The 15,624-nt window shown below is 37.7% G+C and overlaps 1 protein-coding gene across 11 annotated transcripts in view; it reads left to right on the top strand.

The window, feature by feature from the left end:
- The window catches only part of ROBO1 (roundabout guidance receptor 1), a 684,183-nt gene that overhangs the window by 408,281 nt on the left and 260,278 nt on the right, over positions 1-15,624 (top strand). The window contains exon 1 of one of the 11 annotated variants that reach the window (XM_085589946.1): positions 2,963-7,549. The exons of the other annotated variants lie outside the window; for them this stretch is intronic. Within the exon in view, the coding sequence (XP_085446072.1) occupies positions 7,528-7,549 (22 nt within the window). The 5' untranslated portion in view covers positions 2,963-7,527. Of the gene's footprint in view, positions 1-2,962; positions 7,550-15,624 lie in introns of those variants that run through there. 11 annotated transcript variants of the gene reach the window in all.

Raw genomic sequence — 15,624 nt, 5'->3', positions numbered from 1 at the left:
TTTGGAATGTGTATGGTTACCTGGCAACTGTTAAGAAAAATCGACTTGATGTATATTGCACTGTAAGAAATTGTTATTTTAGTTTTAAGTTACAGACCAAGTTTTTTGGGGTTTTTTTTAATATGAAGTAATACCCTTGGGGAGAAAGTGTGATCAAAAACCATTTCTATTTAAGAAGTTGGGTTAAATATTGTCAGTGTTGATATGGCAGTTTTGCTAATATTTGTAGCCAGTGAAATGATTTGTCAGTCTTGAGGGCTAATACCCAGTTTCAGGGCAGGTGTGAAACCAAACTGTTTTCCTCCTAAACTTTGTTTTCTATGTCCTTACACACCGAGTAAGAGAATCAGAGGCCTCTTTGCTTCTGGGCTGAATTAAAGTAAAGGAAGCAGTGTTCAAGGCCAGGTTGGATGGGACTCTGGCAACCTGGTCTAGTGGAAGGTGTCCCTGCCCATGGCAGGGGGTTGGAACAGGATGATCTTGAAGGTCCCTTCCAACCCAGGCCATTCCAGAAATGTTTCCACAGTTTGGTTGTGGAAAGTATCAAAAGGTGTGTGCTAGTGTGCCCAGACACCTGAAAGACTGCGTATAAAATTTCTTAGTTTTCATAGATTTGGTTTAATTTTAGAGACTATGTCTGGCTCGTAAGCATGTAGACTTAAAACCCTTGAAACTTAAAAATGTTCTGCCCATATATGAAAAGAAATTTAGAGAAAAGAGTGAATGCTGAATTGAAGTTTATTTCTGAATTTGAACCTCATATAGGGCATCAGAATTTTCAAATAGAGTATTTTGGAAACTGCATTTAAACAGCTGTTTATGACATGTATTCACCTCTTCTTGCTAGTGTGGTATGTGTGGGATATCAACAGAGCTGTAATTTAGGGAGTGTGGGTTTTAATTAGCTGGAATCTAGAAAGATTGATGATTCAGGATTTTTCTTCGCTTTTGATTTTCATTGACTGAATAAAGATGCTTTTATGGGCTCTTTTGGTTTGACCTGATGTAAATAGCCACCCGTTTAACCTAAGGTTCAGGTTGATTTTGTGTTGTTTTTTGTGGTTGTGTTGTGGTTTGGTGATTGTTGTTTTTGGGGGATTTTCGTTGTGGCTGTTGTGTGTGTTTGTTTGTTTTAATGGGCTTAAGAAATCGTCAATTAGAATGCCGTGAAAGCCAGGGATGAAGATCACAGCACCCAGCCATCAGAAGCAATAACAATTTGGGAAGTATTTAGCACTTAAGCTAATTAATTCGTCTGTATTAGTCCTCTGATACATTGGCCACCTTTAATTATGTGCATTCACTAAAAAGTAGGTGCTTCTCTAGCTTTATTTGGTTTTTAAGGAAATAATTGTAGCATGAAGGAACTCGATAGAGAGTCTGAAGAACAAGATTTATTAAAATAGCCACATACTGACTTTTGAAATAATTTTACCCTTTTGGGTGTAGCCCTGGAACAAGACTCCATTCAACAGCATGAATGGAAAATTAGAGTGTAACCAGTATTATCTTGCCATCATAAGGAAGTGGTTTCAGTCTCACAGTTGAAGGAATGCTGTGTTAGGGATAAATATTTTATATATCCTTTAACAATGAAAACACTAGATCCATTTGTTTTTCTGTGTATGTGTGTGCTTTTAAATATTAAAAAAGAAAAACAACAAAAAAATCCCACCTCAAAACAAAAACCCTACAGAATTCTTTATCTATCCCCACTGCATTTATCTTCTATTAGGGATAATTGAGGAGTACTGGATATTCACTTGATCTTCCCTGCTGATGTGCATTGCAGGAAATATGATACTGGATTGTTAAATGTTACAGGTGCTCTTCCTGTGATAAGGTTTGGATATTTTCAGATACAGTTGGAAATACGGATTAAATTTATTTATCCATTATAGGAGTGCGAACATGATGTTAGTTTTACAATAGTTAGCCTTGCTACCAACAAGAAAAATTCTAGCTTTTATGTAGTAATATTTGTTACTACCTTATTTTGGAACTGTGTAGGAAGTGTCACATCTGCTTGGAATGTGTTGGTATTAAACATGTATCTTTTAGTATAATACTTGAAATAGAAGCCTACAAAATTACATATTTTCTCAACATAATTAAAAAGAGTGTTTTTCAATTTCAAGAGCATCAAGAAGAAAAGACTTCTCTAAGTTACATTTAGTAATATATTTCCTCTCACTGTATTAAGATATCTTCACCAGAGTGATAAAATCTTAACTATTTTGATGATATTTTTTCATCTTACTTTTTCACTTTGAACAGTCTTAAGGAGTAAACCTTCTAAGCAAAAATTATATATTAGTTTCTAGATATAAGCTCTTTCTCTCCTTGTTTGCCTTCTATGAAATGAAAACAATTTGTCATGGGAATAGACTTCCAAGTTCAGTTAGTAGTTTTGATAAAATAATGCACAAATCATTAAGTTAAGTTGTTAAAACAATAATCAAGTCAGAGGCTCCATATGGCAATTTGTTTTGATGCACTCATGTTTCACTGTGTGTCAGAATTGAGAGAGAACTGGTTTGGGAAATTGCTAACATGGCTCATTTAGTATGAGTTTTCAGGTCCAACATATTTTAGGGTAGGTAGGTGAAGCTTTATAGTACTTTTGAACAGGTACATAAATAGGCAGTTATTGGTCTATTGCCTGTTTCACATCCTTCATAAGTTTAGCTTTCTTTCTATTATATGGATTGTTTTGATTACTGAGTGCAGTTGCTCATGTTTGTGTCTTTTTTAGCTTTCTTCACTTTTCTCCAAACACTTTTGTAGGAAAGGAAATAAATTTTGCTAGTTTATTTTGGTATATCCTATACATACAACTATATTGTTCATAATACACTTAAATAGCAGAGTTTACTATATTAGAAGGAATGTTTCTTAAATATAATGCGCAATTAAGTTTTCTACTTATTTGGTGCACTAGTCTTCAAGCTATAGATGGAAAATGCAAATTTTCCATGTGCAAATGCAAATCCATTGTCCTGAGGTAAAAGTTCCTTTATTTTCCTTCCAAAATCTTTTTCCTGTTTCAAATTCTTTCTTTGAGATAGGTGTGAGGTTGTATTTGTTCTTCCAGATCAAAAAGTGCCGTATTTTGTTTTCATGATACCCAATTATTTACTCTGAACTAGACTCATCCTTGCATAGTGTACAAATAAAAATCTGTTGTGATTCTCTTTTTTTCACTCTAGCACATCCATCCTTCTCATGAGCAGCCAATAGTTTTGACAATTTTCAGCAACTCCTTTTAGACAAGCCTTTAATCCTCTACTGTTGCCTGTCTCCTTCATTATGAACACAGGTTTAGGCATGCTGGAGGAGGAGGGGAATGTTTTCTCTGAGAAAATATTCAGCCTTAAAGAAAAAATGAAGAGTGTTGTTAAAATAATGACACTTATATTTATTTAGAAAAAAAGTGTAGCTTGAATATGTATATTTAAACAGCTTGTTATAATTTGGGAAATTTCCGACTGAAGAATATTGCTTATAAAGTGAATTTTCTGTTCCATTTGAATAGAAAGTGACATTAAAATAATACATATATAATGACAAGTGTTTCATTGTCCCTCCCGTGCATATTGCTAAGATTTTTTTGATTCCTTCTACATCTGTTTGAGACTAATTGGAGGATTGCTATGGTAATGCTGCAGTTTCCTTAGGAAATGCCACTCTTCCCCTGCATCCACATCCTCTTCTCTTATTGCTGTACCTGGCTTGATTCTGCCATATGAACATAAGGCCACACTGCTTCTATTCCTTCCCTTTCCCTAAAGGAAGTACATGTCCAACAGCATAAAACTGAGTGAATTAAAATTTAGCATAACACTGGTTATAGAGCAGAGTTGCTCTTGCCTTTTGTATAAAAAGCAGGAAATGCCAGGAGCTGCCTTTTGTGTGTGTGTCTCTGTCAGGTTGTGGTTAAGTAGAAACCAAATTATTTTTCATGTGAACATAGCTGGCTTCAAAACATACACACAAAACCTGGAATTAAGTTTTATGAGATGACTGATAAAAGTAGCAGTGTAGTAGTATTTTGCAAATTGCTTACAGCAATAGTCTTAAAGTATAGAAAGTGCTTTTTACCATTCTTGGATTAAGATCCTTTGTAAATGTAAAAAAAGTCCTTCTAAATGGCTGTATATACCCATTTTAATTACTTTTAATGGAAGACACTGTAAAGGTAATGATAATTTCCCATTATCAGACTGATCCTATAAGAATAGCCTCATGTGGGGTTGCAGTTCAGGATCCAACATCAAGGAAATCCAAAGATGGACTTCAGTGACAGAGAGTGGCAAAAAGGAATTTTGGAGACTTTTGTCCTTGTTATTTTACACATTGTGTTTTCTCCATATGTATGGGTGGTTTGGTCAGGCTTGGGTCATGCAAGCAGAGTAAGGTCTTGCTGCCTTCCTTAGCCTGGGTGTGACTCTGTACTTGCCTCCAGGAGCTGTGGCCTGTCTTCAAGTGGGAACTGGGGATTCTTCCAGAGGAGCTTCCCCTTCTAGCACAGAAACAAAAAGAGGGAAGATGTTCTTGAAGATATATTTGCCATGCTAGTGCAGGCAGAGTTATAACCTATGAATCTTCTGTAATTAAAGCAGCAACTGCATGACTCAGATTTTGTGCTAGGCAGGTGGAATGCTTTGTTGTGGGTAATTAAATTATAATTATTTGGCTCTTAGCTCTTGATCGTTTTCCAAGGAGTTTTCTGACCATATGCATCACCTGTGATAAGACCAACCTTGTCTTTGTTTGACTTAGGCATTCCTTTCTACATGCCTGACAACCAAGATAGTTGGAACTGTGTTAAACATCTGCCTCTGCTTAAAAAACCCCAAAAAACAGAGTTCAGCTCTTGCTTCTCTCAGTTAAACTTCTCATTGGAGGGATAAAGTAGGACAGTGGGATGGACTCTGACTTCATGAATATTCTAAATATTTTTGAGAATTAAAAATGCATTTTTGAGTTCCTTGCCACCAAAAGGACTGTTTAACATTATTGCTACAGCTTATTTTAATCAGTGGACCAACAGAGAGGAAGAGCGTAATCCTAAGAATATGTATTTTTTAAGTCTTTAATTTCTTATAGAGTAAAATACACTTCTTGAATTTAGACAGATGAATGCCAATTAATAGCTAATACATAATACAAAGGTGACTTTGTTTCTATTGCATGTAGCTACTTTGTCAAATTTAGCTATTTTTGACCTACCATGTTCTATGAAAATAAATTTTTTCAATAGTAATATTGTCTTTTTTTTATTATTTTTGATTTTTTTGCTCGACTTCCTCTCAGTAGAAATGAACCAAGTTGGTAGGGTTTGGGAAGGATTTTATATTCAAGTTTTTACTTAAGAATGTCTCACCTATATCTGTTGGCATTGCACACTTCTGAAACGTCAATTCAGGAAATTAAACCAGGTAGATTTAAAGCGTTTAAAAATTAAGAATTGATTAGAATTGATTAGTTAAAATGTAAGGAAGTATGACCATGAGCCAGCAGGGTACCAAGAAGGCCAATGGCATCTGGTGTGACAGCAGGACCAGGGCAGTGATTGTCCCCTTCTGGGTTCTGGTGAGGTCGCAGCTCAAATGGTGGCTTCAGTTTTGGGCTCCTCACTGCAGGAAGGACATTGAGGTGCTGGAGCACATCCAGAGAAGGGCAGTGGAGCTGGGGAAGGGTCTGGAGCACAAGGCTGATGGACAGCTGGGAATGTTGGGTTTTTTTCCCAGTAGAAAAGGAGGGAGGCTCTGGGGGTCCTTATGGCTCTCTACCACTGCCTGAAAGAAGGGTGCAGTCAGATGGGGGTGGATCTCTTCTCCCAGGTCAAAAATTATAGGACAAGATGAAATTGCCTCAAACTAGACCAGGGAAGATTTAGGTTGGCTATTAGGAAAACTTTCTTCACTGTAAGGGCCGAACAGGCTGTCTGGGGAGGTGTTCGAGTCACCATCCCTGGAGGTAGATGTGTAGATGTGGCACTTAGGGACACAGTTTAGTAGGCAACTTGGCAGTGCTAGTTGGACTCAGTGTTCTTAAAGGTCTTTTTCAACTTAAATGATTCTGTGATCGTGTTAGTAAGAGCTTAAGCTCCTGCAGTACCAGAAGGAGAAGCATTGGCCACTATGATTTCATTTTAAGTGTCAGTTCACTGAGGAAAGATCCCTGTGTTTTGTCTTTGTGCAGAAGGACTTAGGAAACCCTCGGATCTGGGCTTTTCCCTGGGCAGCTGCTTTGTCCCACTTGAGGATTCACTTTGAGTCCACATCTACTGGAGTCTGCAACTGCAGCAGAATGCAAGCTGGAATGAATGGTAGTGGGTTTTCTGCAATTTGTGAGAAACAGTGTCTTGTACTGGGAAGTTGAATCAGCTTCTCAATGTACTTCTCTTTTGTTTATATGGAGTTTTTAAGTGGCTTTTTGTAAGCCCCATCACCATACTGCTGCTGCCAAAGTGACTAATAGACAGATCTATTGACACCATCTATCTGAGGAATCCATGGCCCCCCTTTCCAACTCTAAAAGAAAAGCATTCTTCATAGGAGGAACTATTTATGTTCCTCTTTTCCTTTCTGTTCCCCTTCCCCTCCCAAGGTTTCCCAATGGTGATTCACACTGGAATTTCCCTCAACTTCCCTTTACTTTTGTACATACAGTGAATTTCTCTGTTGATTCTCCAGTATTGTATGATATGTTGGCAAGTTATATCACAGAATAGAAGCTATAGGGCAATCTGGACAGAAATAAAACATGAATAGCTAATTTTGCAGATCATTATTTTAAATTGTTTCATTATTTTGGAAACTCTTTGATGTAGGTAAAGTTATTACAACTGGACTGATGGTGCATTAACCAGATTTAAGTGTGTCTTCTGAAATACCTCAGTGGCAAGAAGGCTTATTTCTGCCAGTGGTAGCTGGAATATCCATTTGTTCAAAAATTACTCTGGTTGAATATAAGGATGTGGGAGAGGAAGAGAGCACACATAAGCTGAGATGATGTGTTCCAGTGGTAACCAACACTGCTCAGTCTTGCCATTTGTGGCTGGCAGAAACAGCTTGATGCTCTAAGGAAATTGTTGTTAATGGTGATGATTTAGAGGGACATTGGTATATATTTTTATTCAAATATATACTTGTGTGAAGAGGGTGTGCTGAAACATGGTGGTGCTTTTGTTTGTGGCTCACTGATGCGTTTACCAATATCTGTGACATGAAAGTAAATAAGTCAGTCTCCAGAGCAATAACGATCACTTCTGTTTGCTGAAACTTGTGTTGAGTGTCTAAGCAAAAATTGTGCTTTGTAAATGAGGATCTAGCCAAGACAGGAGAATAAAGACACAATAGTTACATTGTGAATTTATCTGAGGAGTTTTATTACATAAAAAAAAAAGTGTGTGGAGGGGGTGGTTAAAGCAGAAAAAAAGCAAGTTAAATAAAGGTGTAGCTTGTGCCAACTATAAGCTGTGACAGTGAGGTGATGATGCCATTGTGAGTGCCAGAGGTGATGGGGAGACAGCTTCTCTCAGGTAATGGCTTGAGGTTTAGTTGTTCATTATGAGAAAGTTTCTTGAGTTTGGCTGTTGTGTGATTCTTTTGTAATGTTTAACTTGGGTTAATATTAGATAATCTGAGTCTTTAAGTTAGGAAGTCTGTAATACTGATGTTGTAGGTACTTTTTTGATTGAAATGAGCCACCTGACCCATGTAATTTAATGGTAATGAGAAATCCAAGTTCATCTGCTGACAAGTTCTGCAAGACTGTACTTTTTCATTAACAAAAATACAAGGATGACAAGAATGTATAAGTACTGCGCACAACTCTATTCCACAAGCATGTTCTAACCCTATGAATGTCATTTGCAGTAATTTACTTGAAAATACCTGTTTGTTTTGATCAAGTTTCTTCAAGGATCACAGAGAAACAACCAAATTATGCATTCTTTCCAGGCTTCCTGTACTGATCTTCCTCATGCTAGTGTTATAATATCCCTAGGTTCTTGTTCCCTTGTTTCAGAGCATGGGTAGACCTGCTGTTTCTATAGGAGTTAGTGAGATTTTTTCATCCTGCCAGACTTCAAAAGCAGTTGTACTCAGCTAAATTTATGCATTTATGACATTAAAATTAGCTGTTGGGCATGATGATGGGAGCAATATGAAGACATAATAGATGTCTTTGTAGCTCCATCTTATATCTTTTCCCCTTGTTTAAAGAGACTTTATTTTTGGTGTTTTCATTTAAAAAAATGAATTGGTCAGATCTTTCTCTGCAGTTGGTTCTGCAGACCTGAGAATGTCCTGTAACAAATATTTTGGGAGTGCTTTTGAGGAGGACAAGAAAAATAGTGGGTTTTTGAAGTATAAAGATTTGGTATAATGAATAAAAATCTTTGCAGATACCTTGCAAATCTGTCATCTGAATGTAGCAATTTGTTGACCTTCAAAATAAAATGGAACAAGTATATAGAACATATTAGCATTTTTTTAAAGGATCCCTGTTGGGAATGTTCATTTTTAGCTGTGTGAAGAAATCTTTCCTCCTGAGATCAGCTCCTAGTTATAATGCCATCTATCATATTTTGATTGAAAGAACAACTTTAAACATATTTACTTGGAGGAAATGGGCCAGCCAGCTTTACTGTTACAAGGTTATGTTTTATTTTAGTGATGTTTACCTTTTATGATCTGTAGAAATCTCTGAAGTTGTGTGGATTGCTATTCAGTAGTAGTTTGTGATGAACATGTATGGACTGTTTGCAGAATTTCTTAAGACAGTTTGGTTTTTTACTGTTCAGTGAAGGAGGGACACTAATTACTTCAAATTTTGAACAGTTCTTACATTTACTTGCTGAGATTTGCCTTTTCCTTCTCCCCCTCACACGAAATAATTCTTAGGAGTAGATTCCTTTTTCCAGGACTGAAACTTCAGTTTCTCTGGCTTATTGTCCGTAGTAGGGTACTGTCTCATCCATGTTGGAAACAATGCATTATTTGCCACTACAATTTTGTCTACCCCTGCAGGTTTTTTTCACCAGTAGTTATTAATAGCATTATTAGCAGAGTTCTGTCAGTAGAGAGCCAGCATGCTGTGGGGTGAGTGACAGGTATTTATAAGGAAGGGAATCTTCTTAATGGGTGTGGGGGGAAGGAGAATTGTACATTAGCAAAGGAGAGCAGGTAAATCGTTGCAAAGAGACAGGACTACAAGGAGCAACATTAGTAAGCATGCAAAGCTTTAGACATTTGCATTCCTAGCAGTGTTTTGTGGAGATGGGCCTCTTAAGCATTACTTGTCTTTTTACTTCCCATCCCCTGCTAATTCATTCTTGTCATTGTCAGAGCTTTTAACATAAAAGTAATGATTTTTAGTAATTCACTGTGGGCTTTATGACAGCATTAACAGGAAAAAGGTCTTTTTTTTTTTTTTTTTTTTTCCCTACTGAAGCCAAGAAAGGCTTTTTTCAAGGTCAGGGATGATATCTACTATTTGGTGCTACATGTTTGTATGAGTGTTCCTTTTGCTTTTAAGTATTCAAGATATTTATTTTAACTAGGATGGAAGATGTTTTTGGGATCTGTTGCTTTGCTTTAGAATAGTGATTAAGTTCGTGTTTTGTTATGAAGTTGGATTTATGGGTGCATATTAATCCCACTGACTGTGTCACCAAGAAAAAATGTAAACAGCACAGATCCCAGTACCAACCCCTGAGGAAAATTACTGTCACTACTTTCAGTTTGTTCTTTAAAATATTGACTGCATCTCTGAGTGTGACCATCCAGACAATTCTGTATCCACCAAGTGGTCTGTCTGTGAAATCCATGGCTCTCCAGTTCGGAGATAAGGATGTCATGTGGCATGGTGTCAAATGATTTCCTCAAGTCAGGAAGATGACATCTCTTGCCTTTTCCTTGCCCATCACTGCTGTAAACCCACTGTAGAAAGTCACCAAATTTGCCAGGAATTATTTGCTTTAGTGAAGCTGTGCTGGTTGCCACCAGTCACCCTTTTATTCTCCCTGTGCTTTAGGATAGTTTCCAGAAGGATCTGCTCCACAGTCTTTCCAGACACTTATGTTTCCCCTTTTCCAGTCAGTGGAACTTCAGCAGACTTCTATAGTCTCAAATATGCTGGACAGTGGTGCAGCTGCTTCATCCACCGGTTCCCTCAGGACCTGTGGATGTATCTCGTCAGGTCCCATGGACACATCGACCTTTGAGTTTCTTTGACATTCTCAGACCTGGTCTTTTCATACAGTAGGTGTGTGGGAATCCAGGGCTTCCCTCTGGCTGCCCTGGAAGGTCTGGGACCCTGGCAGGGGGTCAAGAACTCCCCTGGACAGAGCCCCCAGAGACACTGCCTGTGCTCTCTGTCCATGGAAAAGAGTTTTCAATCTTACAGGATGAATTACAAGCGCTGAGTGTTTGATATAAGTAATAATTAATTACTTATATTAATAATTTTGCACGGGTACAAAAGTAAAATGTTAGGATTCCAGATAAGGGGTCCAAAGGGGACAAGATGGAGGAAATTGGGTGTGCCTTGTCCTTTTTCTCCTTCTTCATGCCCTCCATGTTTCACTGTGGTGTTGGCATTTTTCTGTTGGTTCAGGCTGGGGACACACTGTCCAACGTAGGTGACAGATATTGGCACGTTATTGTAAATCCAGCCCAGGGAGTTTCTGGTATTTAATGTTTGTAACATCCCACTGAGGGCAGAGCCCCACACGCTGCCCTGCAGGACAGAGCTGGGCAGGGCAGCAGAACATGTTAGAGATAAACAGAATAAACAACCTTGAAACAGATGAATTATGGCTTCTTTGGCAGAGGGGCTGAAAGACAGAGACTTTCTACAATCTCAGAATCATCAATACCACAGACTCTGACATCGGTGGGACTTCATTCTCCCAGTCCCTGCTTACACCTTCTGCAACTTGGCAGTGTGTCTGGAGAACTTGCTGGTGAAGACTGGGAAAAAACATCATTGAATTCCTGAGCCTTCTCCATTTCCTAGTGTCATAAATTCCTCCTGAGGCGACTCAACAGTTCCCCAAGGCTTTCTTTTATTGCTGATATACCTAAAACAATTTTTTGTTACTGTTGATCTCTTGGGCCAGATTTGCTTCTGCCAGTGTTTTAACCTTCCTAATGATCTCCCTGCCTGTTCAGACAATTACTCTGTGTTCCTCCCAGGCTACTTTCCCTGCTTCCACCCTCACTGAGCTACCTGTGTCTGTTTGTCTAGGAGCTCCTTGTTATAATCCATGGAGACCTCCTGGCAATATTCCCTGACTTCCTCTTTGTAGAGGTGCATTGTTCCTGAGATTGGAGGAGGCAATCCTTGAGTGTCTTCCAGCTCTCCCTCTTCCAACCAAGGCACTTTCACCTGGCATTCTACCAAGGAGATTCTTGGAGAGAGACCCTCTTTTGTCCTGAAATCCAGAGTAGTGAGTGCACTTCTCACCCTCCTTGCTGCCCCAAGGATCTCAAAGCTCCAGAATTTCATTGTCACTGCAGCCCAGGCTGCCCTTGAGCTTCCCATTCCCCACGTGCCTGGTTATGTTTCTAATGACATTCCATTCACTAACATGTTCTCTAATTGTCTCAGACCTACCAGACTGGGTTTTGTAGACAAGTCACAACTGCTTTCTTCTAGAATTGGTGTTTTAGTTGTTTTATGTAAAAAGTGATCAATACCTTTGGAGCAGAAATTTTTCCATTTGCTGGACTTCTGTAATTGTTGATACAATCAGCCTCCTCATCACCTCTCTCAGCTCCTTCTTGGGAATAAGTATTCTTGTCTGGTTTTGAAAGAAAGGACTTAAACACCCCAAAGACACCTGAAGTCTGTGGACTGCTCATTCCAGATGGAAGGAAGTGACTAATTTACCATTACTAAAGTGGCAAAGCATGAAGAAATGAGAGATTTGATTTTGGCTTGGTTAGGCAATTTCACACTAAGCAGGCTAATTCTGCATAATTTTCTGCTTAGAATGTTAAAAAAATATTTTATAATGAGTCATTTTGTCTTTCATTTTGTCTTTCCTCTACACTCTGTAGGCGTTATATGTACCTAATAGAAAATCTCAGTTTTTATTTACTCGTACACAGATACTGTTTAAAAAAATACTGTCAAGGCCATGCAACTCATGTTTGCATAAAGTGGTTTCTCTTATGGGTATTTTCATGAGAGGACATGGAGTGACTTTTCACCACATCACTCTAGAGCTGAAAGAAGAACATGGAGTTGAGTGGCACACAGTGCTTTGTGAGAGCTTTGAGCTATGCTTGAAGCCCAATTATTAAATATGGGATTTGGGCTGATGTATTTTAGAGACCTTTTGCTTCTCTTCTGCTAAGTCTTATGCACTAGTTTTTTCTTCATTTATGTTTTGTTGGATCATTGTTTTTAAAGTTGATCAATTAACTCAGTTGCTCCTTTGATGAAAATGTTTCTCAGTGATGATGATGTGCTGTGTTGGCAGATTGATGGAAATAAAGATTTCCAAATCCTTCCCTGGTGTTTCCTGCCTGATAGTCTTGATAGTGAGTGGTTTACCACAGTCCTTGTGAAGAATCAAATACTGACTAATCTGTCCTTTGTATCTTGATTACTTACAATTCACTTCTGTTTTTTAAATCCTGTAGCTATTCCAGTGTGGTGTTCCTAATGCAGATATACCAGTTTATAAATACTTGCAGCAACCACAAAATTATAGAACAAATTAAGAATAGAATTCCTGTGTAACATGTAGAGGACTGACAATTTGCAGTACAGTCTCTCACTAAAAGATCCATTCATTTTTAATTGACTTTTTTTTGCACAGCTTAGCTGTTGTTTTTAATCAAAACACTAGGGAAGAATTTCCCATTTATTTAAAGTAAGAATTATAAAAAAAATGGCAGATTAATTGTCATTAAAAATTCATTTAAACTGATAGATGTGCCATAATGCCTACTAATTAGTCATATAATGATATATTAGAAAATAAAAAGATTGATATTAGGGCTTTACCTGTAGAGGAGGAACAACTGATGCCCGTTAATCAATTTAAACCCCTAACCATGTGTTTAATGCTCAGTCTTTGCAGAGGGTACTGGTGAGCAGCTGTGAGCCTCAAGGCCTAGTGGTTCTGTCTAATTAGTCCCACTGAAGGCTTTCAGCCTTTCAGGAAGCCTTAATTTAGGGTTTTGTTTCAAATAGCTCTTTATACAAAGTGGAAAAGTCTGTATACTGGTTGCCTTTTAGCATTTGGAAACTATGTTGTAATTATAATCATGATGCAGGAAAAAAAAATTAGTTTAGCCCTGAAAACCCTACTAAAAAAAAAAAAAAAGGATGCTTAAAACCTTGGATCATGCTTTGCAAGGATAAAACTGAACAAATGCTCAAGTTCCTTATACCCACCTGCCCATCCATGGACAGTGCTGTGGCTGAGATGGATGTAGCTGCTTGAGCAGTGTGAGTTTGCAGTGATATTTATGGTACATGTTGGCAGTAAAGGTCCCAGCCAACTTCCACCTCTCAGGAGGCACTGACCAAATCCTGCATGGAGTAACTGTGGGAGAAAGGAGTTCTCCCATAGGAGTTCTTCTCCAGTTTTCTCCCATAGGAGTTCTTCTCCAGTTTATTACAAATTTAGTGAACAGTCAGCTTCTCTGCATAATAGGAGTATTACCTTAATCCTAATCAGAGATCCTTGTACATAACATAAAATTTGTTTCTTGACATGAATGTAAGGTTTTTTTGGTTTTTTTTTTTTTTTTAATAAGCATTTCTACATGCTTGTAAAATACAGTTTAATTTGTTGGAAGGGAAACTGCAATATATAATCATACCTTAGAGTCCTGCAGAGTGGAGAATAATGGCTTTCCTGAGCTGATGGAGCATACTTAGTTGAATTCTTTTCATCTAACTGCCTGTTTTTATAGTTGGCTGCTGCTGTTTTTCCACTTGCCTCTCTGTGTGGGGATATCTTAACCAGTGAAATAAGCCTGATGCAGAGAAGTAATCTTTTCTACTAGAGCTATTGATAAAGTTGAAATAAAGAAATATAGTATTTCTGGGCTCTCAGATTCCTCTAAGGTTTATTCATTTCTGGCAATTACCTATTTTTCTTTGCTGGTTGAACCCTCACCTCTGTCATGGTGATTGTTGCTTCAAGTAATAATAATATAAAAAAAAAAATGTTTCTTTTGCCTTGTTTTCAGACAGCTATTCTGCTCTACAGTTTTGAAGGCTTTGTCAGCATTTTCATTTGTATGTGTAAACCACACACACCTCTGCCCGCTTGCTTGTGTTCGTGTTGTGTTATGCATTAAAATCTTCTCAAATCATACACCTCCATTCTTCTAATTTTCACTCACTATTTTTTTCTTTTTTTGCACACTCAATGGAGCTTTTGAGGTCTTTGTCTTTTCCCATGCTTGAATATTTCTCTCCACTTTTGACTCAGCTTCGTGGTTGTGTAGAACTATTTTTCTCTTACCTCCCCCCTCTTCCTTTTTCCATTTTTGACCACTGGATATTCATGTGTGTTTCTCAATACTGATTCTTTCACCAGAACCCCTTATAATAGTTATTAAAAAATAATTATAAAATAATTAAAAGTATAGAAAATAGACCCCCGAGTTTTTTGTTTTAATTAATTACATTTTTAACTTTTGCTTTTAAAACTGTTCTTAATTTCTTTAAATCTTATCAACAACCATAAGCTACTATTTTTCAACTTCTTTTTGCATTCCATTATGAGCTTCAGTAGACATTTAGCAGCATTTTTATCTTTAGTGTTCTCACACTTAGCATGCTATGTAAGGCATAAACATCATCTTCATTAATGTTCTGGTTATGTCAAAATTTGCTTTTAAGGTTGAAAATTGATTGAGGTGGGCTGCATTCCTCTAGGGATTTATTACTAATCCTTTAAAAGGCCATTTCAAATATTTTGTTTTCTTTAATGTATAAATGCCTTCAGACAGCTATCCCTGAAATTGTGGTTCGGTACTTTGTCTTGAAAAAGTCAGTAACTTGATGAAAATTGGTGTTACTTAAATATCTTGCTTGAATGTGCCTATCTTATAGAACATTTCAAAAGCTTTGTTTTACATGTTTAAATACACTTCAGGCTGCTGAACACCCAGGTTATCAGCCACAAGTTTTCTGAAGAATCCACTATGAATATTCAGGAAAATAGTCTGATAGTATTTCTTTTTACTGTTTCTTTCACCAGAAACAACTTGATAAGTTTTTCCCTGTCACTTTGAAATAGAGGCTTGGTTTTAGCCATTGAATGAAGTCTGGTGTGTGGTGTGTTCAGGTGGTTGTGCCATTTTCACACAACCAGAACTAAAATCCAGCTGGAAAAGTATGGGGGTGGCAGAGATGTTGGTTAACATTTTTGTATTTGTTCACTCGGTTTTCAGCAGTCATGCTGTGGGGTAGGACTTCAGACCTCAAGATGGTAAAGCTTCTTAACGAGAAGAAAACTCAGTGCATGAATCTTGTGGGCCCATACTTTTGTACATTTAAAGCAGTCCTGGAATGTGACTTTCTATGTGTGATGCCATTCACCTGCAGTTGGATTCAGCTAAGCATTGCGAAGTTATG

The sequence above is a fragment of the Lonchura striata genome, chromosome 1 (assembly GCF_050655825.1).
Source record: "Lonchura striata isolate lonStrDom1 chromosome 1, ASM5065582v1, whole genome shotgun sequence".
In the NCBI taxonomy this organism is placed as follows: Eukaryota; Metazoa; Chordata; class Aves; order Passeriformes; family Estrildidae; genus Lonchura; species Lonchura striata.
This window is presented reverse-complemented; position numbering and strand designations above follow the sequence as displayed.